The sequence below is a fragment of the Trichechus manatus genome, unplaced genomic scaffold (genome assembly GCF_000243295.1).
Source record: "Trichechus manatus latirostris isolate Lorelei unplaced genomic scaffold, TriManLat1.0 scaffold00137, whole genome shotgun sequence".
Classification (NCBI taxonomy): domain Eukaryota; kingdom Metazoa; phylum Chordata; class Mammalia; order Sirenia; family Trichechidae; genus Trichechus; species Trichechus manatus.
The window spans coordinates 6421376-6448713 of record NW_004444073.1 but is presented as its reverse complement, the minus strand read 5'-3'; the positions used below and the strand labels follow the sequence as shown (position 1 = coordinate 6448713).

The 27338-nt window shown below is 38.0% G+C and overlaps 1 protein-coding gene across 5 annotated transcripts in view; it reads right to left on the bottom strand.

Moving 5' to 3' along the window:
* The window catches only part of PDE1C (phosphodiesterase 1C), a 744082-nt gene that overhangs the window by 89874 nt on the left and 626870 nt on the right, over window positions 1–27338 (bottom strand). For all 5 annotated transcript variants that reach the window (XM_023739603.1, XM_004385322.2, XM_004385323.3 and 2 more), the window contains 4 exons: window positions 18648–18748; window positions 15771–15899; window positions 2031–2132; window positions 1350–1470 (listed from right to left, as the gene is read on the bottom strand). In XM_023739603.1, coding sequence (XP_023595371.1) covers window positions 1350–1470; window positions 2031–2132; window positions 15771–15899; window positions 18648–18748 — 453 coding nt within the window. The remainder of the gene's footprint in view (window positions 1–1349; window positions 1471–2030; window positions 2133–15770; window positions 15900–18647; window positions 18749–27338) is intronic.

Sequence of the window (27338 nt, the reverse complement as noted above, 5' to 3'; positions counted from 1 at the left end):
GAAATCCAGAAGATTAACAATAAAATTTCAGAATTAGACAACTCAATAGAAAGTCATAGGAGCAGAATTGAGGCAATGGAAGTCAGAATTAGTGAGATTGAAGATAAAGCACTTGGCACCAACTTACTTGAGGAAAAATCAGATAAAAGGATTTAAAAAAAATGAAGAAACCCTAAGAATTATGTGGGACTCTATCAAGAGGAATAACCTACAAGTGATTGGAGTACCAGAACAGGGCAGGATAACAGAAAATACAGAGAGAATTGTTGAAAATTTGTTGGCAGAACACTTCCCTGATATTGTCAAAGATGACAAGATATCTATCCAAGATGCTCATCGAACCCCACAAAAGGTATATCCCAAAAGAAAGTCACCAAGACATATTATAATCGAACCTGCCAAATCAAACCAGAATCACGGACTAGTTGGCTTCCAAAAATCTGAGTAACCAGTGAAAAAGAGTAACCAGACAGTTTACAAGATGAAATTGAAGTTGGTGTTGTTAAGTAGTGTTGTATAGAATCTTAGAGGACTCTGAATATATACTGTGAACTTCCCTTGTTGAATTAATAAAAATATAATTTAAGTCTCACAATCTCTATGTCCTTTTGCCTTCAACCTCAGGGCCTCATGTTCCGAAGTAGATACTTTAATGGTAGATCTCATGGAAATGAGGTGAGTGCACATGCTTCAGCATGGAGATATGTCAGTCTTGGTGCTATACATGTCTTGCCCTTTTTATGCCTCTAGTTCTATGCACCTTTTCATTTTTGTTTCAATTTTAAAGTCACATATACTTATTAGGGACCATGGCTATTCTTGTAGGAAGCACAGCTCTGAGTCTTAGGTTGTAATAAGTTTAAAGATAATTGGAACAATAGTTTCTAGAGATGTTCTGACCCCAAATTGCCAACCTGGCTTTGGAGTTTTACGACACGGGCTTGTCTGCTGGAAAGAAACAGTCCAACCAATTATAATTGAGATGTGAGTTAAAAATTCACACCTTAATCTCAAGGGTGAAGCCAAAGTGACCACCATTTTGTCAACCCATTTAAAAATATATATAAAAGGGCTCCTCAAATGGCATTTTGACAAAAAACTGCCACAGGGAAAAGCTTCTTCTTTAAACAAAAATCCATAGCATAGTAAATGCCATAATCTACTATGAACCAGAAATTAGGTAAGATTCAAACATTACAAGACCAGGAAGCTAAAGAAGCTATAGAACTCTCCGCCCCACCCCCCCAAACTACTATAATTTCAATAGTGCTTACATCATAGCCTTGCTAAAATATAAAATTCAGAAAATGTCCAATGATGATTAACTGGATAGTACAGTAACAAGTTACCTGTCTGAAGAACTCTTCCAGAAGTGACATCGTCCAGCGATGATGGAGGTCCCACGCTTTTGCTGGATGGCTAATATCTGCTGTGTGCAGCATGAGGGATAAGGCTTTTGGCTTTTCAATTCTGTAAACCCAAAGGAACCAACACGTTATGACTGAACTCTTCAGAAACTAAATAAGAGTTAAAAACAAACAAACAAACAGTAATTTTTAAATCTTTTTTCATTGTCCTGTCTCAAACCCTACTCCAGTTGAATTGGGGGAAAGGCATCATTTTATCCTATGACTAGTACAGTCATCAGCTTGGACTCCGTGTATAGTGTACTGGACATCTCTGACTCAAAACTATTTCTGGAATGATTGTATCAATCAAAAGGACAAAGAGAATCCAAGAGTCAGTGTGTTCTTTTTATTTGTTCCCTTTGCGTTGATTGGACCTTGATAATTTAGTTTCCCAATGGGAAATATTTTAAATTCTAATTGGGGCAAACTGTTACTGGTCCTGATGAGAACATACCTAATTGTGATCTGCACAATTCTTGTGCTTTCTTCTCTGAACATCACCACTTTATGAGACTATTCATTAAAGTTATATTCAAGGAAATACTCTTTAAAAGTTCAATGACATGGCCAAGTACCAGGTCAAATGCCTATAAACACACATGATGTCACAGGCCCACTCACGCTTCCGGCTGCTGCAGAGCAGTCTTCATGGCTTTGATTTGCTGGAAATGACAGGACATATCCGTGGCCATCACCATCTCAATTACCAAGGCCCGAAACTCCCTTTCAGGGACACCCCGGCAAGAAAAAAGGATGGATGTAAAAGATGAAAAGTATAAATTAGTTCATTTTTTGCCACTTCTAATCAAAATCAATTATCTCTGACATTTCTAATCTATTTTGAGCCTTTTAAGTGGGCTTTTCATGAGGAATAAATGAAGGTTAAGGATTAAGGAGAAGATCATTTATTAGAAACACTACATGTAGAATGCACATATTACTTGGAAAATTAACTCAGTCAAAAAAATTCCAATGAAACTGAAAAGTATAAAGCATGCCCTTCTCAACTGATTCAAAGTTCTAAGGGACAATTAATTTGAAAATGATCTTAAAAAGTAGACTGATAATTCATTTTATATTTTTGGTATAGGTATTCTACTTTTTTAAAAAATCAACTTCATTGAAGTATATTTTATACAGAATAAACTGCTTACATATAAATTGTACAATTCATGAGTTTTAACATTTGAATACACTTTTGAAAACACCACCACAGTCAAGATACAGAACATTTCTATCACCCTCTCAAACCCCTTGCAGTTCATCCCTCCCTTTGTCTGCACAGGGCCAGGCAACCAATGATTTTTATTCTGTCACTCTGACAGAGTTTGCATTTTCTAGAATGATACACACACACACACACACAATAAAAAAATCTGTTGGACTTCCTTCACTTAGTATGATTTTTTTTTATTTCATCCATGTCCTGGTTCATCAATGGTTCATTTGTTTTTATTGCTGAGTGGTATTCCATTGTATGAGTATACCACAATGTATCCATTCACCAGCTGATGGACATTGGGTTACTAAGTTCTAGTTTTGGGCTATTGTGAATAAAAGGGCTATGAACATTAATATATAATTATTTGTGTGGTCATATGCTTATGCTTTTACTTCTTTTGAGTGAATATCTAGGAGTTTATAGGCTGGTTTCTAAGATAGGTGAGTGTTTATAAGAAACTGCCAAACATTTTTCAAAATGGTTGTATTATTTTACATTTCCACTAACAGTGTACGAGAGTTTGTTTTTCTAGTAGCGTTGTCTACTCTTGGTATTGTCAGTCTTTAATTTCAGCCATTCTAATGGATGTGCAGTGGTGTCTCACTGTGGTTTTAACTGCATTTTCCTGATGGCTAACGATGTCAAGCTCCTTTTCATGGACTTATAGGCCGTGTTTATATCTTCTTTAAAGAAATGCCTGTATCAAACCTTTTTCATTTTTTAAAGGTGGAATGTTTGTTTTCTTATTATTGAGTTGTAAGAGTGCTTCATATGTTCTGCACACAACTTCTATGTAAGATACATATACTGTGAATAATTTCTCTCATTCAGTGGCCCTTTTTTTTACAGCTTCTAAAGGGCAAAAAGTTTTTAATTCTGATAAAGCTCAATTTGTCAATTTTTTTTTTATGCTTTATGTTTTTTGCATCCTATCTGACAAACCTCTGTCTATCCCAAGGATTTTGCTGTTTTCTTCCAGAAGTTTTATCATTTTAGCTTCTACCTTTAGGTCTATGATCAATTCTGAGTTAATTTTTTAGTACAGTATACGGTAAGAGTCAATGTTATTTTTTCCCAAATGGGTATCTAGTTGTTCCAACACTATTTGCTGAAAAGATTTTTCTTCCTCTATTGAATTGCTTTGACATCATTGTCATAAATCAACAGATGAATCAATTTCCAAACTCTCAATTCTGTTCCGTGTATCTGTGGGTCTATTCTTTCAGCAATAAAATACCTTCTTGACTACTGTAGCTTTATAGTATGTTTTAAAATCAGGTAGTGAGTCCTCTTTGTTCTTTTTAAAAATTGTTGGCATTTCTATATAATTTTTTAAAAATAATCTTGGCAATTTATAGAATAATTTTGCTGGGGTTTTGATTTGGATTGTTGTTGAAACTATAGCTAAATTTGGGAAGATCTAGTATCTTAACAATACTGAGTCTTCCACTACATAAAGTAGTATATCTCCCAATTTACTTAAATCTTTTTTAATTCCTCTCAGCAATGTTCTACAGTTTTTAGTGAACAGGTGTTGTGTATGTTTTCTATGGCTAATCCTAAATATATTTTTTGTGTCATCGTAAAATAATTTATTTCATTTTCCAATGGTTTGCTGCTTTTTATACGTTTTTTTTTTTTTTTTAACATTAACATTGTATCTTGTGACCTTGAAAGATTTATTATTAGTTTTAGTAGCTGTTTTACAGATTCTTAGTATTTTCTACTTAGACAATTAGGTCATCTGTTAATGTAGACTTCTTACAATGTTGATGAGAGTTGTCCTTGTCTTGTTCCCAATCTTGGCGGGGAGTGTTCAGCATTTTACAATTAAGTATGGTGTTGGTCATACGTTTTTCTCAGGTGCCTTTTATCAAGTTGAAGAAGTTCCCTCCTGTTTCTATTTTACTGACAGTTTTTTATCATGACTGAGTTGAATTTTGTTAAATGTTTTTATATATTGAAATGATCATATACATTTTTCCTTTTTTACATGTTGAATTATATTGGAGCTCTGGTGGTACAGTGGTTAAGAACTTGGCTGCTAACCATAAGGTCAGCAGTTTGAATCCACTGGCCGCTCCTTGGGAACCCTATGGGGCAGTTCTACTCTGTCCTATAAGGTCATTATGAGTTGGAATAGACTCAGTGGCAACATTTTTTTTTTAATTATATTAATTAGTTTTTGAATGCTGAATAAACCTTGAATTCCTGTGATAAATCCAAATTGGCCATGATCTATCATCCTACCTATACATTGTTATATTCAATTTGTTAATATTTTGTTAATAATTGTATAAATGTTCATGAGATGATCTCCAATTTTCATTTTTTTGTAATGTTTTTGTCAAGGTACGGCATCAGAGTTATGCCTCATAAAACTGAAACGTGTTTCTTCGTCCTTTATTTTCTAAATAAATTTGCATAAGGTTGTTGTTATTTCTTCCTTGAATATTTGATGGAATTCACCAGTGAAACTATCCAAGACTAGAGATTTCTTGTGAGAATATTTTTTTTATAACAGATTCAGTTTTTTAATAGGCATAGGATTATTCAGAGTTTTCTGCCTTTTCTTTTTTTTCTTATTTAAATATTTTTTAGATCCTATTTTAATGTATCTATTGAATTTTTATCTATTAGTGTTTTTTTTTAGTGGTTGCTCTTGGGATTACAATATACATCTTTATTTTTCACGGTATACTTATGGTTAATATTGTGTCATGTTTATATCTTGATAACACAATACTGTAAAACTACTGCAACAGGACAGGCACATTTACTACCACTAGCCATCCTTTATATTATCACATGTATTATATCTTCTTATATTATAGGCCCCATAAGATGATGCTGTAATTTTTGTTTTAAACAGTCATATGTGTTTTAAAGAAACTGAGTAGCTTCTTGAATCTGTAAAACTACATCTTTCATCATTATTGGGGAAGTTTTCAACCATTGTTTCTTCAAATATTTTTCTGCCCCATTGGCTCTTTCTTTTTCTGGGACTCCAATTATCCTTATTATTATTAAAATATTATCCCACAGGTACCTAAGATTCTGTTTAATTTTTTAATCCATCTTTTTTCTTTTACTTCTTCAAACTGGATAATTTTTCTTGATCTACTTAAAGTTCATTAATTCTTTCCTTTGATATTAAGCCTGTTATTAAGCCTATCCAGTGAATTTTAAATTTAGATATTTCATTGTTCAGTTCTAAAATTTCTATTTGGTTCCTATTTATATTTTCATTTTATTGGTGAATTTTAAATTTTTTTTTTTTGTTCATTACAGGCACATTTTCCTTTACCTCACTGAACATAGATATCATAGCTGCTTTAAAAGCCCTTGTCTGATAATTCTAACATTTGGTTTATCTTGGGGCTTGCATCTGTTAATTGTTTTTTCTCCTGAAAATAAGTCACATTTTCCTGTTCTTTGTATGTCATTTAACAACTTAAATGCATCCTGAACATTAAGAATGCTATGTTGTAGAGACTCTGGGTTCTGTTATATTCCTCTGAAGATCATTCATGTTTCTGTGTTATCAGGCAGTTAACTAAGTTTAGACTCAAAATGCAAGCTCTATACAGCTTCAGTGAACAACAAATCAGATCTCAGACTGCTTTCAGTGTGCCACACAAATGCATGGTTCAGGAGTCAGCCAGAGAGTTTGGCAGGGTTTATATACAGAATTTGAGTATTTAGTTGGCTCTCTTCTTTCTGAAGTTCCATCTAACTCTCCAACATCCTTGGTTATCCCAAATTCCTTACTCTGATTCTACCAACCAGAAAGATAGTAGAGTTTGTTTTATGTTTTATTTATTTATTTTTTAGTTTTAGCTACCTAGTGTTGTTGCCTTGACTAAATCTAATCTCAGGGTGAAGTCACAAAAACACAAAACTCACCTCATCCTGTCACTTTCTTCAAATTTTGACACTCTTTCAAGATCTGCCTGCTTTTGTTCACCTTCTAGAGTTCTCAAGGAATTGCTTTCTTTGTAGTTAGTCCAGAGTTTATAGTTGGTATCTGGAGGGATATTGGTTTATTAGCAGCTCATTTAGCCTGTTGAAAGTGGAACTCCATGGTATTCCACTTTCAAATGTATCTTAGGCTGGGTTCTCTAGAGAAGCAAATCCAGTGAAGTGTATATATATATACGCGCAGAGAGAGAGAGAGAAGGAGAGATTGAGATTTGTCTCAAGGAAATGGCTCATGTGGTTATAGAGGCTGGAAAGTCCCAAGTCTATGGGTCAGCCATCAGGCTAGAGGCTTCTCCTGACTCACATAGCTGCAGGGGCTGATGAACCCAAGACTGGCAGGTCAGATGGTAGGCTGCTAACTCACAGTCTACTGAGGCTGATGAATCCCAAGACTGGCAGGCAATACAACAGGTCACAGGCTCAAGTTCCATTAATTGGAGGTCAGATGATGACTGGCTAGATGCAGGATCCAGAGCCAGCAAAAGCCAATGAACTTTGCCCAAAAGATCATACATATTGGATGCAAGCCACACCTCTGAGGAAACTCCCCTTACAACTGACTGACTGATCACATCATGGAGGTGATTACATTACATTACAAAATAGAGGATAACTATATCATTAGATAGCTTGCAAATTACATCATTACATAACTGCGAAACCACCGAGAACCATGGCCAGCCAAGTTGACACACAAGCTTAAAATCACATATTGGGGACTCAGTGTTGGTCTCTGCTGCTGGCAGATCGGACATTCAGTAGTGGCTCTAGCCAAGTCAGCCTTGATGAGTGGAAGTCCGTGTTGCTAAGTCCATGAATAACCTCCATCCCTGCCACTATGGCCACTTCATTCATAAGCCAATTGGGCAATGAAGGGAGTGGCTGGGGAAAGAGGATGACTGGTTTCCAGAGAACACATTATCCTATCCACTTGATTGTTAAAATCTTCCTCTGCCAAGGTCACCCTTTGGTGAGCATTCACATGAGCATTCACATGAGATACAAATATTTTCACTTCATTGGCCCATTCAGAGGTCTATCCACATATCTCTTCCCCATACCTCCTTGTCACCAATTTTCCAGTCATGTTCCTTCCAAGTCCCTGACCATTCAGCCAAATTGTATACTGAATCAGTATACAATTGCACATCTGGCCATTTCTCCTTCCAAGCAAAATGAACAACCAGTTGTACTGCTCAAAGTTCTGCCCATTGGGAGAATTTCCCTTCACCACTGTCCTTCAGAGAGGTCCAGGATGTAGTGCTGCTGCTGTCCACTTCTGAAGGGTGTGCTTGCATATCACACAGAACTATCTATAAACCAGGTATGAGTTTTCTTTTCCTCAGTCAACTGATAATAAGAAACTCCCCATGAGGCCATAGGTGCAGATTGGGAGAGGGAAGGTAATGTGACAACAGTGGAGACCACGGGCATTTGGGCTGCTTCCTCATGCAACTTACTTGTGCCTTCAGGTGCTGTTTAGGCCTGATCTTATATATACCACTTCCATTTAATGATGGAGTGCTGCTGTGCACATCCAACATTACGACTCTGTGGGACAGACAGACAACACTAGTTCATAATGGGCAATTCAGGCTGCATGGTGACTTGGTGGACCATAGTTAAGTGTTCAGTCTCTATTAAGGCCCAGTAAGGAGCCAAAGATGTTTCTCAAATGGAGAGCAGTTATACACAGAGGATGGCAAGGCTTTGCTCCAAAATTCTAAGGATCTGTGCTGTGATTCACCAATAGGAGCCTGTCAAAGACTGCAAACAGCATCTCTATCTGCCACTTACACTTCAAGCACCATTGGATCAGATGCATTTGTCTTAGTCATCTACTGCTGCAATAACAGAAGTACCACAAGTGGATGGCTTTAACAAAGAGAAGTTTATTCTCTCATAGTCCAGTATGCTAGAAGTCCGAAGTCAGGGTGCTGGCTGCAGGGGAAGGCTTTCTTTCTCTGTCGGCTCTGGAGGAAGGTCCTTGTCATCAGTCTTCCCTTTGTCTGGGAGCATCTCAGCACAGGAACCTCAGGTCCAAAGGATGTGCTCTGCTCCTGGCACTGCTTTCTTGGTGGTATGAGGTCCCCCTGTCTCTCTGCTTGCTTCTCTCTTCTATATCTCAAAAGCGATTGGCTTAAGACACTATCTCATCTTATAGACCTCATCAATATCACTGCCACTAATCCATCTTATTACATCACAGTGATAGAATATACAACACATAGAGGGAAATCGCATCAGATGACAAAAGGTAGACAATTATACAATACTGGGAATCATGACCTAGCCAAGTTGACAGATATTTTTTGGGGACACAATTCAATCTATGCCAGGATCATATGGCCCAAGTGGCAGAGTCGCTTGCACAGCAGCCTGAACGTGTTGCAGAGCCTTCTCTTGGTCTGGCCCCCACTCAAAACTAGCAGACTTTCAAGTCACTTGATAAATAGGATGTACTAGCACACCCAAATAAGGCATATGCTGCCTTTAAAATCCAATGAGGCTCACCAGTTGTCAGAGAGGCCAAATGCAATATCTTATCCTTCACTTAAGAAGGAATATCTTGCCATGCTCCACACTACCATCCCCCTAGAAATTTCACTGAGGTGGAAGGTGCCTAAATTTTTGTCTGATTTATTTCCCATCCTCTAGCACACAAATGTCTTACCAATAGGTCTAGAGTCATAGATAATTCTTCCTTACTAGGTCCAATCAGCATAATGTCATCAATGTAATGGACCAGTGTGACATCTTGTGGAAGAGAAAAGCAATCAAGGACCCTGTGGACTAAATTATGACATAGGGCTGCAGAGTTGATATACCTCTGAGGTTGAACAGTGAAGGTGTACTGCCTGCCTTGCCGGCTGAAGGCAAACTACTTCTGGTGTTGCTTAGAAACTGGAATCAGGAAAAAACCACTGGCTAAATCAATAGCTGCATACCAGGTACCAGGAGATATATTAATTTGCTCAAGCACTGAAACCACATCTGGAACAGTAGCTGCAATTGGCGTCACCATCTGGTTAAGTTTATGATAATCCACCGCCATTCTCCAAGATCCATCTGTTTTTCACACAGGCCAAACAGGCAAGCTGAACGGAGATGTGGAAGGAACCACCGCCCCTACATCCTTCAAGTCCTTGATAGTGTTGTAATCTCTGCAATCCCTCCAGGAATGTGGTATTGTTTTTGGTATACTATTTTCCTAGGTAGGGGAAGTTCTAATGGTTTCCATTTAGCCTTTCCTACCATAGTAACCCTTACTCCACATGTCAGGGATCCAGCCAGTTGTTGAGTATCTCTATTCCAATTATGCATTCTGGAACTGGGGAAATTATTACAGGATGGGTTTGGGGACCCATTGGACCCACTGTGAGACAGATTCGAGCTAAGACTGCATTAATAACCTGACCTGCATATGCCTCCACTCTGACTGGTGGGCCACAGTGACATTTTGGGTCTCCTGGAATTAGTGTCAATTCAGAGCCAATTAAAAACAAACAAACAAACAACAAAAAAAAAAACCCCACCGCCGTCAAGTCAATTCTGACTCATAGCAACCCTACAGGACAGAGCAGAACTGCCCCAAAGGGTTTCCAAGGAGCTCCTGGAGGATTCAAACTGCCCACCTTTCGGTTAGAGCCAAACTCTTTACCACTTCACCACCAGGGTTTCCAATTCAGAGCCAGTAACTGGTAATCCCCCAAAAGTATGATTATTTCTTTTTCCCCAGTGAACAGTCATTCTTTTAAAGGCCATAGATCCTTTTGAGGAAGGCTGGGAAAAAGATTAATAGTATAAATTTTTAGTTGTATAGTGAGGTGCTTCTCAAAGGGACACAGCCTTCCCTTCATTCAAAGAGTTGTCGGTCTATAAACTGACTCAAGTCTGGCAACTGATTGAGAGCCCATGACCGTCTATTTTGGTAACTCCAGTTAGACTTCTGTCCTCTTGACCTAGAATTCTTCCACTTGTACATATCAAGTAAATATTTAGTAGATTTCACTAATTCACTCCTAAGGTCCCTATTTCACTCCTAGGGACACCATGACTAAGTAGCCAATGCTATAAGTCCATACAAGTCAGACTATTTTGATTACTGCTTTGACTCTACTGTCCATTACAGTAACCATGGCCACCTTGTCTTTGTCAGTTGAGCACTGCCACTTGGCCCTTACCAGCATGGAGTCCAATCAGCTCCACTGTAGTAAGGTGTCTTAATTCAGTTAAGGCAGTTCCCACTGTCAAATCTGACTTACATAAAATAGCAATCACAGCAGTCTTCAAGGATGCTGGGGCTCCCTTCACAAATTTGTTCCTCACCATTGCAGTGAAAGGTGTGTCCTCTGGTCACTCCATGTGTGGGTCTGTGGGTCTAACCTGATAAATCCAGTCTAATATGCCAATTTCCCTAAGCCTTTAGATATCTTCTTCTACAGTATACCAAGGCAGGTCTGGTACTTCAATTTGATTTAGTATAGGCCTCTGCATAATCCATGCTCCAGTGAATCAACCAAATAAACTATTAGATCCTCTCCTAACCCCTCAAGCTGAAACACTGAATGAAGAATCTGTGCTTAGAGGGCCCATATCAACAGATTCAGACTGATTCAACTTTAGGTTCCTTGCACCATTATCCCACATCCTTAATAGCCATTCCCACACATATTCTCTAGGTTTCTGTTTATACATATTAGAAAAGTCAAGCAGTTTTTTTGGAGTGTTGCATACCTCCTCCTGGGTCACACTTTGTATTTCACCCAGCTTGCTCAGATTTAAGTCTAGTTATAGGTCTAGAAGCAAAAATGCGTGCTGGGGATGCATTCTGAGAACATTCAGCAATATCTTGTAAGGCATCTGCCCCAGGCAATGCCCCAGGAAATGACTCAGATGCCTCCCTAGGCAATGACTCAGACGCTGCCCGAGGCGGTATCTCAGACAAATGCTCTTCAGACACAGCTGGGTTAATCTTCTCAGATTGAGGTTGAGGGGCTAACAGTTTCACTGGAGAAGGTGGCTTATCAGACAAAGATGGAGTAATCGCTTCAGATGGGAGTGAGGGGGCTGGTTCTGTTGGCAGGAATTATTCAATGAAATTTAGGGGCTCGGTGTCCCCACCTTCCTAATCATCTGCCCATATATTCCCATCCCAAGTTTCAGGATCCCATTCTTCTCAATCAGTGCTCTAACTTTAACTTTAGACACCATTTGCGGTTGAGAATTCAATTGCCATTGTAATTCAGCCACCCTAATAATAAGACTTGGGGTTTGGTTTTTGGTAGTATCAGTTCTGTTACTATAAGAAATAAGGCTTTCTTTGAGGGCACAAGTGGCAACTTTTAGGTCATTTATGTAGTGCTTCAGCTGTGATTTTGAAGCCCTGAGCTCATCTTTCTTTCACCACTTTCTCTAGTAAAAGCAGGACCAACCAACCAGTCTCCCTATACTTGTCATTCTGACAAAATTGTAGAAAAGTATCAAACATGCAATCACCCAGAACCTCATTTCTCACCAATACTTGATCTATTAATGATGATATTTTGTATATTTCTATTGCCACCTCACACCGAATTAGCAGTACCCTGTTTACTACTGGAAACAGAGTCATCAACATCTTTAAGACTAACCAGACTTGAGAATCAATTTAGAAAACTCATAATTTTCTTCCTCTTGAACCACTCTAGGTACCAAATGTCTTAGGTTGGGTTCTGTAGAGAAGCAAAACCTGTGAAGCAAATATTGAGAGGAGAGAGAGAGAGATTTATCTCAAGGAAATGGCTCACACAGTTGTAGAGGCTGGTAAGTCCCAAGTCTGTGGGTCAGGCGTCAGGTTGGAGGTTTCTTCTGACTCAAGTAGCTGCAGGGGCTGAAGAACCCAAGATTGGCAGGTCAGATGGTGGGCTGCTGGATCATGGTCTGTGGAGGCTGATGAATCCAAGATCAGTAGGTAAGATGGCAGGCTGCTGACTCACTGGTTGCAGAAGCCAATGAATCCCAAATTCAGCAGGTAATACAGCAGACCACTGGCTCAAGTCCAAGAACTGGAGGTCAGATGATGATGAGCCAGATGCAGGATCCAGAGTGAGCGAAAGCCAGTGAGCTTTGCCAGAACATCTATTTATGTTGGATGCAGGCAACACCCCCAAGGAAACTCCCTTTACAACTGATTGGCTGATCACATCAGATCACATCATGGAAGTGATTATATCACAAAATGGAGGATGACTACATCATTATAAAACTTCTAAATTACATCATTATATAACTGTCAAACCACTGAGAATCATGGCCCAGCCATGTTGACACAGAACCTTAATCATCACAAAATGCAATCAATATCTGGTAATACATTTGTTTACAAATATCCTAAAAAGTCTAATGCACTTTTGTATGTCAATACATAAGTATGTAAATTGTTTTTTAGAAAGACATATGATACTAAACATAAGTTATCTATGGGTTAATGTGCTTAACTGAGAACTCTAAATGATAACTAAATATTTTATTGATGAGATAATACCAACATCTTGATGTATTGTACCTAAAAATTAATAAAATATAGTAAAATGACAAAATATTTTAAAAACTATTCTTGAATAAATATATAGTAGAACACCAAATCTATGTAACTTAAATAATAGAATCGTCAGCTACAGTCTTTTAACCTACAGAATCCCACAAAAACAAGGTGTAAAAACAAAGCACGGCATTATAGGCCATAACAGAAAAGAAATTTCCACTATATTAGGCTATCCCAATTCCTGATATACTCCATGATTCTAACTCAGCTATATTTCACTATTTTGTTGTGGTAATAGAGTGCAGAATAAGAAATGAAAGTATATGAGAACATATAAACAGATTTCACTAAACTGTATTGACAAATGGCTAGTTTGACTTTTTCTACACTAAATTAGCCAATATTTTGCTGAATCATTTATTTTTTCATTGTTGAATCATTCGATTTTATAACTTGTTTTGATTAGAAATAATATTCAATGCATTCACAACTAGCACTTCACAAATACCCAGCAACAAAAATGGAGAACTAAAGATAAACAACTAATACGGCTGTAATCATGTGCTCCAGTGTGTTCCAAGAGATCCTGGGTTTAGATACTGCCTACTCCAGCTGCGCCATAATAGACTGTAAGAATGAATGTGGCTTATGATCATAGTGGAGTTGAAACACAAATATGCCTACTTCTCACTTATCGACTATCTTGTTATCTAACATTTCACATTTACGGTCTCAGTAAAAAATCTACTATCTGACTATTTTGCACATTAACGACATACATCTGCCAGTAACAAACACCGAGGTGTGAGGTGAGAGCAACACTGGGTGTGATGGTTAAGGTTATCTGTCAACTTGGCTGGGCAGTTCTGTAATGATGTAATTTGGCAGTTATGTAATGATGTAGTCATCTTCCATTTTGTGTTCTGATGTGGTCATCCTCCATTTTTGTATAATGCCGATTTTTCACACAATGACCTGGTCATTGGAACCTAAGCATGTTGATAAGTAAGGAGTGGGTGTAATATACTTAAATTTCAGGCAAAAACGCAGTAGGTGCAAAATCCATTACTAAAATATAGATAACTGAGGTGGTATACTTATGCTTTGAAATTAAATTAAGAGGCAATTATGACAGTTTTGGAGCACTATATTCACTTGCTGGTAGATCAGGAACATATGCTATCTAAACAAGCTCTCACACAAATCCTTCAGTACCATAGTACATCTGAATATGTGTGATACTCTTCTCTGCCTTATTCAAATCTTTCATTATATCTTTACACACATTTAAACTGGACAAAGGGTTCCTCTTTTCATGAAGGCCATCATTGATTAACTGACATGCTCTGCATTTTCCAGATACTGGCTGAATCAAGAATTTTCCAATAAAAATCCAAGCCAAATGCCCCCCTGTGTTTTAACAAACTATAGCTGCATGGAAACTACTAGCCAACTCTTACTAGAAGCCAGTTTCTCAGATGCATTCTTCAGTGTGGCTTATTTCTCTGAATCCTTGCATAAATGGCTAGCACATACTCACTCAATAAACAGCAGATCATTTAGCTAAAATGTAAGCATTCTTTGAGTCACACAGATTTAGAATTTTGTAAGGATTTAAATGATTTTGCCCATAACTTTTGAAACTTCTTGACCTATATTTAAACTTACAATGATTTGCAAGCTTGCTATATGCTAAGCATTTTAAATGGATTATCTAGTTTATTATAATCCTAACAACATTAAATGGTAGAGCTTATTATCTATTTTATAGAAAAAAATAAGTTTTAAAGAGATTAAATAATGTCCCCAGTGTCATACAGCTAGTAAGTAAATGAGTTCATATTCAAACCCAGGTGTCCCTAAGTATAAAGCCATACAATGTGATTTAGAAAACAGAATGAAGTACTAAACACTGTTTTTTGTTTTGCTTTGCTTTGTTTTTTAAAAAGTATCAGAATAATTTCCTTAGCATATTTAGAAAGATTTTTAAGAAGTCCAAATATATGATGAAAAACAAATATTACATGGTAAAATTCAGATTTAAGAAGCTAAGATAAAGTCAACGTAAGTTGTCTAAGGTACCATACAGCAAATGTTTCCAAAGTGCCTACACTTGGACCCTGTTAGAAGTGGCTCTTCACGCTTTCTTTTTTGAGAATTGTTGGCCCAATGCTGGATTATTTGACCCAAACTGTTTCCATTTCCTGGCTTATTAGTAGAAAAGCAATACGAAGATGGCCAAATAAAGTTTTTGGTACCTAAATCATAACATTCTATAGCTTCTCTTTATATATGTTTGAGTATTTGTGGGAAGAAAAAATATATATAGTGAGAAAGGAGCCCTGGTGGCACAGTGGTAAAAGTGCTCGGTTGCTAACTGAAAGGTTGGTGGTTTGAACCCACCAGCCACTCCATGGGAGAAAGATGTGGCAGTCTTCTGTAAAGATTACAGCCTTGGAAACCCTGTCGGTATTGACTCGATGGCAATGGGTTTGGTTTTGGGTTTTGGTTTATAGAGAGATAAACTGCATAAAAATTTTTTAACAGAGTATTGTTTCTTCAAAAGTAGCATCCTTCATCTCGCCTTAGTTTCTTCCCTGGGCTTCAGATCTCTCTCTTGTCTCTTCCTTACCTCCAGTCATCCTTTGAAAGGTTGATCAAAATATTCATTTCCTCATCCTCTTGTAGAAGACGATAGGCTGCACTTAAATGGTGATTTTCCAGTATAGACCTATCGTTATACAGAATGGCTGGATCAGATCTGCACGGAAAGCCAAGCAAAATTGTTTAGGATGTTAAACAACTGGGCTTTTTCAGGTAACTTTTCCCAGGCTGGAATGCACCACCTCTCTTTCTTATGTATGGAAATTATCTTTGCCCCATATTTATATCAACCAAAAAGCTAAAACTAAAACTAACATTTCTTGACACAATTATCAATACGTGTATGTAGAGTATTTTGATGTCAATATATTAATGTGAAATATGTGATATCCAACCTGAGAATTCTCTGAAAACTGTTTTATAGCCAGATCTCAATTACCTGAACCAGCTGCAAAGGTGATTTTTTAAAAAATGTGGGTAACATCAAACTTCCTTGTATTTTCTGAAACATCTTTAACTTTTGATTTTTATTTTCTTCAATTGATTTATTTTTTCATTTATTTTAGTTGTACTTCTCTGAACACATAGCACCTGGTGGGTACAGTCTGCAAGCTGCCTCTGGTAGTAGCTTGATCTTAAAATTTTGCCATGCAAAAGCCAGATGTGGAAAATTGACAGTTAAGAATATGAGCATCATATAAGGCAATTGTCAGTCACTTTCTCAAAGACCATTGTGCAACTAAATGTCACTAAGCACAGGACTGTATACTATTTTAATATCCTTAATGAAATCTTAGATTATTAGAGCTTATTTGTTTCTCAACAAGGAAACCGAGTCCCAGAAATGTAAAATGACTTCTTAAAGCCCCATAAGTGGGCAAGTGGCAGAGCTGCGATGAAGCAACATCTGCCAGTTGGGCCACTGCTCCCCAAGACAACTTCCGTCTGTCACTGGCCAAACTTTGGGATGTACGCAGCACACCTTTAAAGTGTTAGGCTTAACACTTTGTCACTCAAAGAACAAAAGGACATTGTCACAAACTTAGTTTTCTGAACAAGGATCACACAAACAAGATGCTTTGGATAAAGCCTTGTTAAAGAAGGCCAATGTTTAAATTTCATTTCAAAGCAAGCTTAACCAAACCCCCTGGAATTATTCTACTCCTATGGATATAACAGAATCCCAGAGTGGTGGAAACAGGTAACACACTCGGCTGCTAACCAAAAGATGGGGGGTTCAAGTCTACCCAGAAGCACCTTGGGAGAAAGGCCTGGTGATCAACTTCCAAAAAATCAGCCACCAAAAACCCTATGGAGCACATTTCTACCCTGACACACATAGGGTTGCCATGAGTTGACTCAACAGCAACTGGTTTGGATGTAACACAAAACCTGAAAATCCAGCGGTGAAAAGATCTACTCATATCTATCTGTTCAGTAGATAAGACATCAACTGATGTGTATTTTGTGACACTAAGCTATTTTCCAACTCCTGTAATTAAGCCATTTTCCTCTGGGTTGTGACTGTCTTTGATACTGGTCTCTGGCCAAGATCCATCTACAGCTGTTCCTACTCCTCCTTTCCTTCAGTAGGGGCTGTCACCGTGGTTCTCTGTCCTCAGAGCAAAGGTTCCACTCACAGATACACGTTAAACAAGTTATTCCATGGAACTCCTTGTATTTAAAGACCTTGGAACAGAACCACAAAAGGCTGCTTCCCAGTTGCTGGGACTACTCTATGTGAAGAGGTAAGAGGTGGGAACTGGAGGGAACCCAGCTTAAGTCCTTTTGTTGACTTCCATTCCATTGAAATCTTCCTTCTAAACAGGGATCAGATGATACTGTCTTTTTTTGTGTAACCTGTAATTAAGTGTTGGGTTCAGTAAACACATGTAGATTGATTTAATGAATACAAACCTATTTAGAGTAAGGCTCTGCTTTTGCAAGTGAAATCCGTAATTATTTAGTGTTACACGCCCACCTCTCCCTGCTACATTCTTTCTCTTTCCCTTACCACCTGTCCCCAAACCCTAGCTTCTACTGATGTCAAGACCCAATTAATCTTACTGTCAGATTCCCTCTAGTTCCATAACGTGGTCTTAGGAGAAGATAAATTTCTAAAGCCAGGAGAGGATAGGTAAGATTTCATACTAAGTGAAAATGACAATTGGCTGTTTACTGCTTGCCTGGAATTCTATACTGAGAAGAATATTAAGGATAAATCCACAGCTTGGTAAGAAAAAGATACAAAATTAGTGATATCTATTATGGATCAGGAGGTTTAGCAGGGAACACCCGAACCCATATTCACTATCCCTGACAAAGGTTTGCATTTACTTTGCAGTTCATTAGGGAGGATGCACAAGCTGCCTGTGGTGGAAGTGGCCTGCATGAGACAACCTAGCTCTCCAAACCCTGTGCCAAGGAGGGAAGTAAGCACTGAACAGAGATGAAATCAAGGAGAATGAGAAGAGTACCTCACCAGAATCCCAGAGATCAGAGAGTAAGAAGGCTTAATTAGTGTTAATGTCAATAGAAACGCTCCGATCATCACCAGTCCTCACTCATCTACTTTACCTAGTATCTGGGCCTTTATGTAAACTGCCCTACATTCTCTTAGAAACAGGTTGAATATGCATAACACATAAACAAACAAATAGCGATAGAATAGAGGAAAGGACACAGTTAGGTTTGAACAAAATATGAGGATTAGAAGCAAATGACTTCAAAAACTAGAAGTCTTGATTGAAGCTGCCCAGGCTGATCTCTTGTTTATAAGTTCATTTGTTTCAGAAAGTCAAAATAGAGGAACTACGCAGAAAAAAGGTGACTAATATCTTTCTAACATGTAAAACTCTATCCCTGCCCCCTCTTGCCTCTTCTCCAAACACGTCAACCTCCTCACCGAGTTTGAATGTGGAAATTGTTGGTGGTTCCGGTATGCTCATAGTCATGGATGGCAGCTGAGAAGATGATAGCAAAGATCTCCAGCTCCGTCAGCCAGTTCTGGAAGGGAGATTACAGAGCAATCAGATAATCTATCTCCAGTTTGCTGACAACACACCCACATCACTGCCTTTCCGCCCTGCAGCTGGCAAGCTATTGCCAAAGACAAGTTTTCTGACAGACAGAAATAACTATTTTTCCTTTGAAGAGGCTGGGGGACATGTTATGTGAAGGAGCATGCCCGGCAAGGTTGAAAGAGCTAACTAGTACTTCTACCCCTGTCCAAGGAATAAGATCCCCAGTGGATCCTTTCCATACAACTTCCATATAAAGTTTCTAGGTAGACAAAGAAGAAGAAAAAAAAAAAAAAAAAAGATTAAAAATTTCAACACAACGCTAAGAATCAAGAGTAACAGAAAACCTAATGTCTGATTATGGAATACCCACTAGAAGGTAGGTAGAGAGAAATGGAGAAATAATACAGCCTTCTGCCATATGCATGCTGATGTTGGAAGGGACCTGTCCCCACGCACATCACTGAAATTTGCTGCAGTTCAGTAGTCCTCAGAGTGTGTTCCCTGGACCAGCAGCATTAGCAATTAGTGGGGGTTTGATAGAAATGCAATTTGTGGGCTCCCAATCCTTATTGAACCAGAAACTCTGGCAGAGGAGACCAGAAATTGGAGTTTTAACAAGCCCTCCAGGTGATTCTGATGCCCACTAGAGTTTGCGAACCACTGCCATGTTTGAAACTCCCTTAACTGACTTCCATTTAATGAACTCTGTGGATTCACTGATGCTTCCCATCCCTCTGTAAATCACACAGTCAAAACTCACATGACAGAGCAGTCATGACTCTAGAATACCCTTTGGGACCCTCTGCTCACTTTTGTTCCTAGCTGAGTTGATGCTTACGAGAGTCAGTGTGGTTTATTCCAAATCCTATATCGACAAGTTGGACTTGTTATTATAATTATGTAATTACATATGACATAAACCAATAAAATATGAGCACAAAAACGGAGATGTTATTTCTATAAAACTTAAGCCCAATGCGTTGGACAGTCACTAAAAGAATTTCTACCAAAACGTGATAACTGCGAAACAGTAGAAAAAATTATAAAAATTTAGAGAGATTCTGCACTCAGCTTGCTTTACTTTAAAGAAATGAAACCTGAAATCTTAGATGGGGTGGGGTTAATGCAAGACAGAATGAGTACTCAAATCAGTAGAATTCAGATATGAGGCCTGAGGTCTGAATTAAAGATTAGTGAATAAAATACACTTATACGAGTTACGTTCATACAAAATGACTAAAAAGAACATACATATTTATGATTCCTCACTTTAACTATTTTTCAATTAATTACTAATTTTGATCCTCATCTAAAAACTTCCTCAGAATTAATGCTTTCTTGAAGATGACTAAGGAGAAAATAAATAAACCACATACAGTCTATGAAAAAAAGACTTTTTAGTTAGGGAAAGAATGAGCATAGAAATAACTCAGAAAAAATATGAGCTTCTGAAAATGATTTACTGAGGAATCCAGCATGAAGTGTCAAGTAACTCTTTGGCATCCTCAATAATGTGCCTCAAAAACACAAACTGATGTACTAGGAGCAGAAGGACATACAGAGAAAACAGACTGAGAAGAAAAATCAACAAAATGAGATAAAAAAGAGTTGAGTACGGTAGAGAAGACTGCAAAAAAACAACAGTTGCCAAATCTATAGTCCAAAGAGCCTCATTACCAAGGTTAACACTTACCAAGGCAAATCCTATTCTACGTGCTTTACATATATAAACCTATGTAACCCCATAAAGGTAGTACTATTGTTATCCCCATTTTACAGATGAGGAAACTAAAGTCTGGAGAAGTTAAGTAACTTACCCAAGGTCACAGGTGTGCAACAGTCATACAATATGACTCCAGAGTTCCCATTCACAATCTTTAAGTTATATTCACTTTGGGTCATTGTTCAGGTGTTTATTAAACTTGGCATAATTATATAGGTATAATTTTATATTATATATTTTTCATGACATTATCCACACACATTTACATACATACATGTATATTTTAAAATTATGGTAATGTCTTTCTTCTCTTCCCCAGTACCCTGTCCCCACCCATTTCACCCTGACTCCCTCTATCCCCCTCTCCATCTATATCTTTCTCCAAGCTCATGCAAAGTTAATTTAACTTTTTTTTTTTTATTGTGCTCTAGGTGAAAGTTTACAGCTCAAGTTAATATCTCATTAAAAAATTTATACACATATTGTTTTGAGACATTGGTTACAATCCCTACAATGTGACATAACATTTTAAATTAAGATTATGAGTGAGATACAGTGAATCATCTAAACAAATCTGAGTCACTGATCATCAGCCCAGCCAGCAGAAAGTGTCTAAACAATTCTATCATTATAGTTCCTGAATTACAAATATCGGTGAAACTTCCCTCCTTACCCAAATATACTAACAAGTGCCTATCTTAGGTGTAACCTACCTCTAACAAATCAAAACAGCATATGATTAAATAAACACGCAACAAAAAATAAAACCACAGTCTTTAAAAAATCATTTTAATACCCTGTTTTTTCAACAAACCCCATGGATGCTTAGGATGAGATTTGCTGGTTTCGGTATAAGAAGAGGAGCAGAGGGGAAGGATGAGAAACAGCTCCACAGAGGAGAGGCATTTAAAATGAGCCTTTAAGTTTGGACAGAGCAAGAAATTGAGGTGGGCATTTTCAGAAAAATGAACAAAATGAGCAAGTCCCAGGGTCAAAAGCTTGGGGCACAGTCACGCCGAGTAAGGAAAAGATCCACTTGACTGGAGCAAGAGTCAAGGCTGATTAGGGCCCCACAACATCAGGCTCCAAAAGCCAGGGTGAGGGATGTCAACAAGATTCAACAGGCAATGAAGTTCACATTCAAGAGAGACATCTGTTCAGCACACTCCTTTAAGAAGGAAATCTGGGCAGTAGCAGAGAAGGGAGGAATAGCAGTATTTTTAGAGTAGAAAGTCATTATAGAACGTATAGACAACAGGAGGGAGAATCCACATGACTAGCAATTAGCAGGAAGGGGTTATAGTCAAGGAGAACAATGAATTAAAGATTTACCCCAACACTCTGAGCCTGTTTGGCAGGAAGAACAGTGGGAGGCACTAGATGGCATCACTAATGGAAGCAGAGAAGGTGGGAGGAGAATGGGGCTTCATATTTTAATATGGCACAGATAATTTAATATGGCACCAATATCTTTACCTTTTTCAAGTTAATTGCTCTGAACTCATACAGTTTTGTGTCAATCCATAAGAAGTCAGACATTTAAGTCCCATGTGAATTTATTCCAGAATTATTGAACTGTGAGACGGTACAAGTCACAGATCCTATCCATGTTTCCCTATCTACAAAAGAGGAGTGTCACAGCTAATTCAATGATAGGGATGCTGTGACAACTGGCAGAGGTGGACTTTGAATTTTGCTGACTGCATACGAGGGGCAGACATGGACTGGAGGGGTATAACAGACCAGAGAAACCCAAGGAAAAGGACATGGGCCATTCCCCATTGCTAGAGGAGACATTAGCAAGTTATAACTCTGATATGTGAATGATAGAGTTTCTTTAGGAATCTCCTTCTACCCCTGTATCAGTTTTCTATTGCTGCTATAACTAATCACCACAGACTTAGAGGCCTAAAGAACAACACCCACGTAGTAGCTCACAATTCTCTAGGGAGAAGTCCAGCACAGCATGGCTGGATTCTCTGTTCAGGGTCTCACAAGGCCAAAATCGAGGTATTGGCAGAGCTGCGCTCCTTTCTGGATACTTGGAAAATATCTGCTTCTAGGCTCATTCAGGATGTTGGCAGAATTCATTCCTCCTCACACTTTCCACGTGGCCCCCTTCAGCTTCAAGCCAGGAATGGCCAGTCAAGTCCTTCTGATGCTTCAAATCTCTGACTTCTTCTCCCACATCTCTTTGACTTTTAAGAGCTCATATGATTACATTGGGCCTACCCAGATAACCCAGAATAATCGTCCTATTTTAAGGTTTATTTGTGGTATTTACAAAGTCCCTTTTGCCATGTAATGTAGCATTAGTGAGTATAAATCCAGGGAGCAAAGGCTACGGGGGCCAAAATCCTGCTGATCGGAGCCCCTAATACAATTATTTACCACTCTTCAATTTCGATTCCATCTTAATATCCCTAATGTTTCCCTGGGTGGTGCAAATAATTAATGTGCTCGGCTGTTAACTAAACGGTTAGAAGTTCCAAGTCCACCCAGAGGCTCCTCAGAAGAAAGGCCCGGCAATCTACTTCTAAAAGATCACAGCCATTGAAAACACCATGGAGCACAGTTCTACTCTGACACGCTTGAGGTGGCCATGAGTCAGAGTCAACTCAACAGTAACTTGTTTTGTGTTTTTTAAAAATTATTTTCCTTATAAATACAATGCTATATATGACAAAAAGAACAAGACACAGAGCTTCTCCCTCCTAAAGAAAAAAGAAAAATTAATGGCAACTTGCCTGAAAAAAGCAATGAAAACAGCCAAGGTATATAGCTTTGGAGTTTGGAATCTTTTGACCTAAATCAAAAGCAGACTGGAGTTTGGTCTAATTAATATTTATTCAATCAACAACTCTTCAATCTAATTCTCTTCAAGAACTTTCTCTTAGAAATCAGCGCACACACACACAAAAAGAAAATCTGAAAGGATTCAAACATCTTCTAAGCACTTCTGTTAGAGCAATGATGAGTAATACAAACAGATTACAATGAGTAACACTGTTGATGTTGAAACCCAGACATCACTTTATCAATGGGATATCTTGACTCCCTATGTGCCTTACAGTTTATAAAACTAAAATGATTGAAAGCATTTTTCCCTTCTTGTTTTGTAATGAAAGGTCAGAGTAACAATATGTTCTCCATTCATCAGCATGCTCCCCACTGTTCTCGTAAGCTTGCAATAGTAGAAGTTTGTTTTGAACTGCATTTCCAAGGGACAGTGGGTGGGAAGCAGTTTCTGTATTTAAGAATTATTCTGAAGATGACCTGACTTGATAATGAAAATTCAATCGCAAATGGCAAATGAGCTGATTTAAGCCCAGTATGCAGTACATCATGATCACTAGATGCTATGATGTAACTTTCATGTTAATGACAACTGGCATTAGCATAAATGCTTAAGAGTTTTTCTTGAGGGCTGGAGCTGGGTATGATTCTTCTTTATATCCCCATAGTATGCTGTAAACAGTACACAGTAGTACTAACTAAATACATGCTGAATAGATGAGCTCAAAGTGCATTTTTGCATTCATTTTGATCCTCATCACAATACGCTGAAGTAAGTGCACATAAGGATACTGAGGTGTAAAGTATAAGGCGCTCTACTTTGCCGGAGGTGTTTTGCAGCTTTGCGAAATATATTAAATGCATGGCTTTAGAAGTTAAACAGACCTGGGACCAAATCCTGTCTCTGATACTTTATGTCCGTTATTGTTGTTAGCTGCTGTCAAGTTACCCCCGCCTGACTCACCGTGACCCCATGCACAACAGAACGAAATGTGACCTGCTCCTGCACCACCCCCATGATCAGTTTTGAATTGCACTTTTGTAATCCATAGGGTTTTCACTGGCTGATTTTTCTGAAATAGATCGCCAGGCCCTTCTTCCTAGTCTGTCTCAGCGTGAAAGCTCCGCTGAAATCTGTTCAGCACCGCAGCAACATGCAAGTCCCCAGTGATAGACGGGTGATGGCTGCACATGAGGTGCATTGGCCAGAAATCAAATCCAGGTCTCCCGCATGGAAGGTGAGAGTTCTACCACTGAATCACCAATGCCCTGCACTGTGTGTGGGTGGTCTTAATCTCTAAAAACGAAAGCTTCCTCTTTAAGATAACAATACTAGTACTAATTAATACTAATTAGTACTAATACTAGTACTAATACTAGCATACACTGCTGGTTGTTCAATAAGATCAACTTTCCCCTTTCCTTACTAACAATATTCCTGATTTTGTTTGGGATGGCGATGTGTCCAGTCTTCCCTACATATTGTAGTGGAATCTGACACAGTTCTGTCTAATGAAACCTATGTAAAAGTTGCTGGCTTGGACAGAAGAGCTCTTTAGAAGTGGGCAGGCTTATCTGGTTTGCACAGTCTGTGCTTTGTCCTTTCCCTTATATTCCTATCTGAATGTGAAGAGGTAGACCAGCCATTTTGGAAGCATAAGGACAAAAGCCACATGCTAAGGAGGCTGGGGAGGAAACGGAGAAGAAGCCTGTGGCTGATGGTATCATGGAGCCCCCACACCATTCGTACATGCTCTCTGGGCAGACCACTCAATGCAGAGGACACCCACACCACTGACCCATCTAACTTGCTTTTTCATTTACAGATTTACTCCCACAATCAAAGATCACTGGAGTGAGGAGTGATGCCTCAAAGCAGACCCCTCAACTTACCCTCAAGGAAAAAAAAAATCCTTTGTTACTTATCTACTGATATCTTGGGATTGTTTGTTCCTGCAGCAGAACCTAGCCCATCCTGATGGATATACTCCAAGTGAAAGAAACCTTACAAATGGGGAGTATTCTCCTACCAGTATGCGACTATATGTTGTTGTTAGGTGCCACCCAGTCGGTTCCGAGTCATAGTGACCCATGTACAACAGAAAGAGACACTGCTCCGTCCTGCGACATCCTTAAAATCGTTATTATGCTTGAGCCCATTTTTTGCAGCCACTGTGTCAATCCATCTCATTGAAGGTCTTCCTCTTTTTCGGTGACTGTCTACTCTACCAAGCATGATGTCCTTCTCCAGAGACTAGTCCCTCCTGATAACATGTCCAAAGTATGTGAGACCAAGTCTTGCCATCCTTGCTTCTAAGGAGCATTCTGACTGTACTTCAAAGACAGATTTGTTTGTTCAATATTCTTCATCAACACCATAATTCAAAGGCATCAACTCTTCTTTGGTCTTCCTTATTCATTGTCCAGCTTTTGCATGCATGAAGTGACTGAAAACACTATGGCTTGGGTCAGGCGCACCTTAGTCCTCAAAGTGATGTCTTTGCTTTTTAACACTTTAAAGAGGTCTTTTGCAGCCGATTTGCACAATGAAATACGTTGTCTGATTTCTTGACTGCTGCTTCCATGGGCATTGATTGTGGATCCAAGTAAAATGAAATCTTTGACAACTTCAATATTTTCTCCGTTTGTCATGATGTTGCTTATTGGTCCAGTTGTGAGGATTTTCTTTTCCTTTATGTTGAGGAGTAATCCATACTGAAGGCTGTGGTCTTTGATCTTCATTAGTAAGTGCTTCAAGTCCTCTTGACTTTCAGCAAGCAAGTGAGGTAATGTCATCTGAATATCACAGGCTGTAAATGAGTCTTCCTCCAATCTTGATGCTGCATTCTTCTTCATATAGTCCCGCTTCTTGGATTATTTATATTATATATATGTATTATATACATATTCCATACATTCCATATATATATTCCATATATAAAAATAAGGCAAACACAAATTTTAAAAGATTTTACATACATGACAAAATGTTTTTAATCATCATTATTACTTATGTTTAACAATAATAATAATAACTACCATTTACTGAGTCTTTATTACACGCTAGGCACCAGGTAACCATTTTTATAAAGAACTCCCAAAAATCTTTCAGCAAACTATTAAGCTCTCAAGAAGAATATGGATATGAATCATGAACAAAAAAATAAAAATGGCTAATGCACATGATGAAAATGTTTAATATTAATAGTATCAACAAAAAAAGGTAAACACATCAAACTTCTACGGGAAAATATGTATGCACAAGGAAGCTAATCAGAAGTATTATTTATAGTAATGAAACAATGCAAATGATGTAAAAACAATATAAGTAAGTCTATATATATATATATATATACACACACACATATGTATATATATTTGGATATTTTTCTACAAATATTATACTATTTTTATTGCTACATCTTCAGTAGATATTTTGATATCTAGTAGAGTAAGAACTATTCTTCCACAGTATTCTTTTTCAAAACTGTCTTTTCTAACGTTGTACAATATTTATTTTATATGAATTATTCATGCTTCATGTTAAATCCTCTTGGTATTATGACTGGTATTGCTTTGAATTTATAGATCAATCTGAGGAAAACATCCATGTAATACTGAGGCTTCCCATTAATAAGCATGATGTATTTCTTTATTAAACATTATTTCTGTGCCCTTGGATTTAGTTAAATGGATTTCTTTTTATCACTTTTAAAAATTCTATTAGGTAATTTATAGATTTTTACAGCTGTTGTGAATGTATGTTTTTCTATCACATTTGTTAACTGGCTCTTTCCAGCATAAAGGACACTATTTTATCTAGACTGTACTGAGGTCTTTTATTAGATTTAATAATTTGTAGGTATTCAATTATTTTCATATACTACTTCTTAAATATTTTTGAAATTGTATTGCATTGGTTGAGACCTCTGGTAAAATGTTCAATAAAAAAAAAACCAAACCCGTTGCCATTGAGGCGATTCCTACTCATAGCAACCCTATAGGACAGAGTAGAACTGCCCCTTAGAGTTTCCAAGGAGCGCCTGGTGGATTC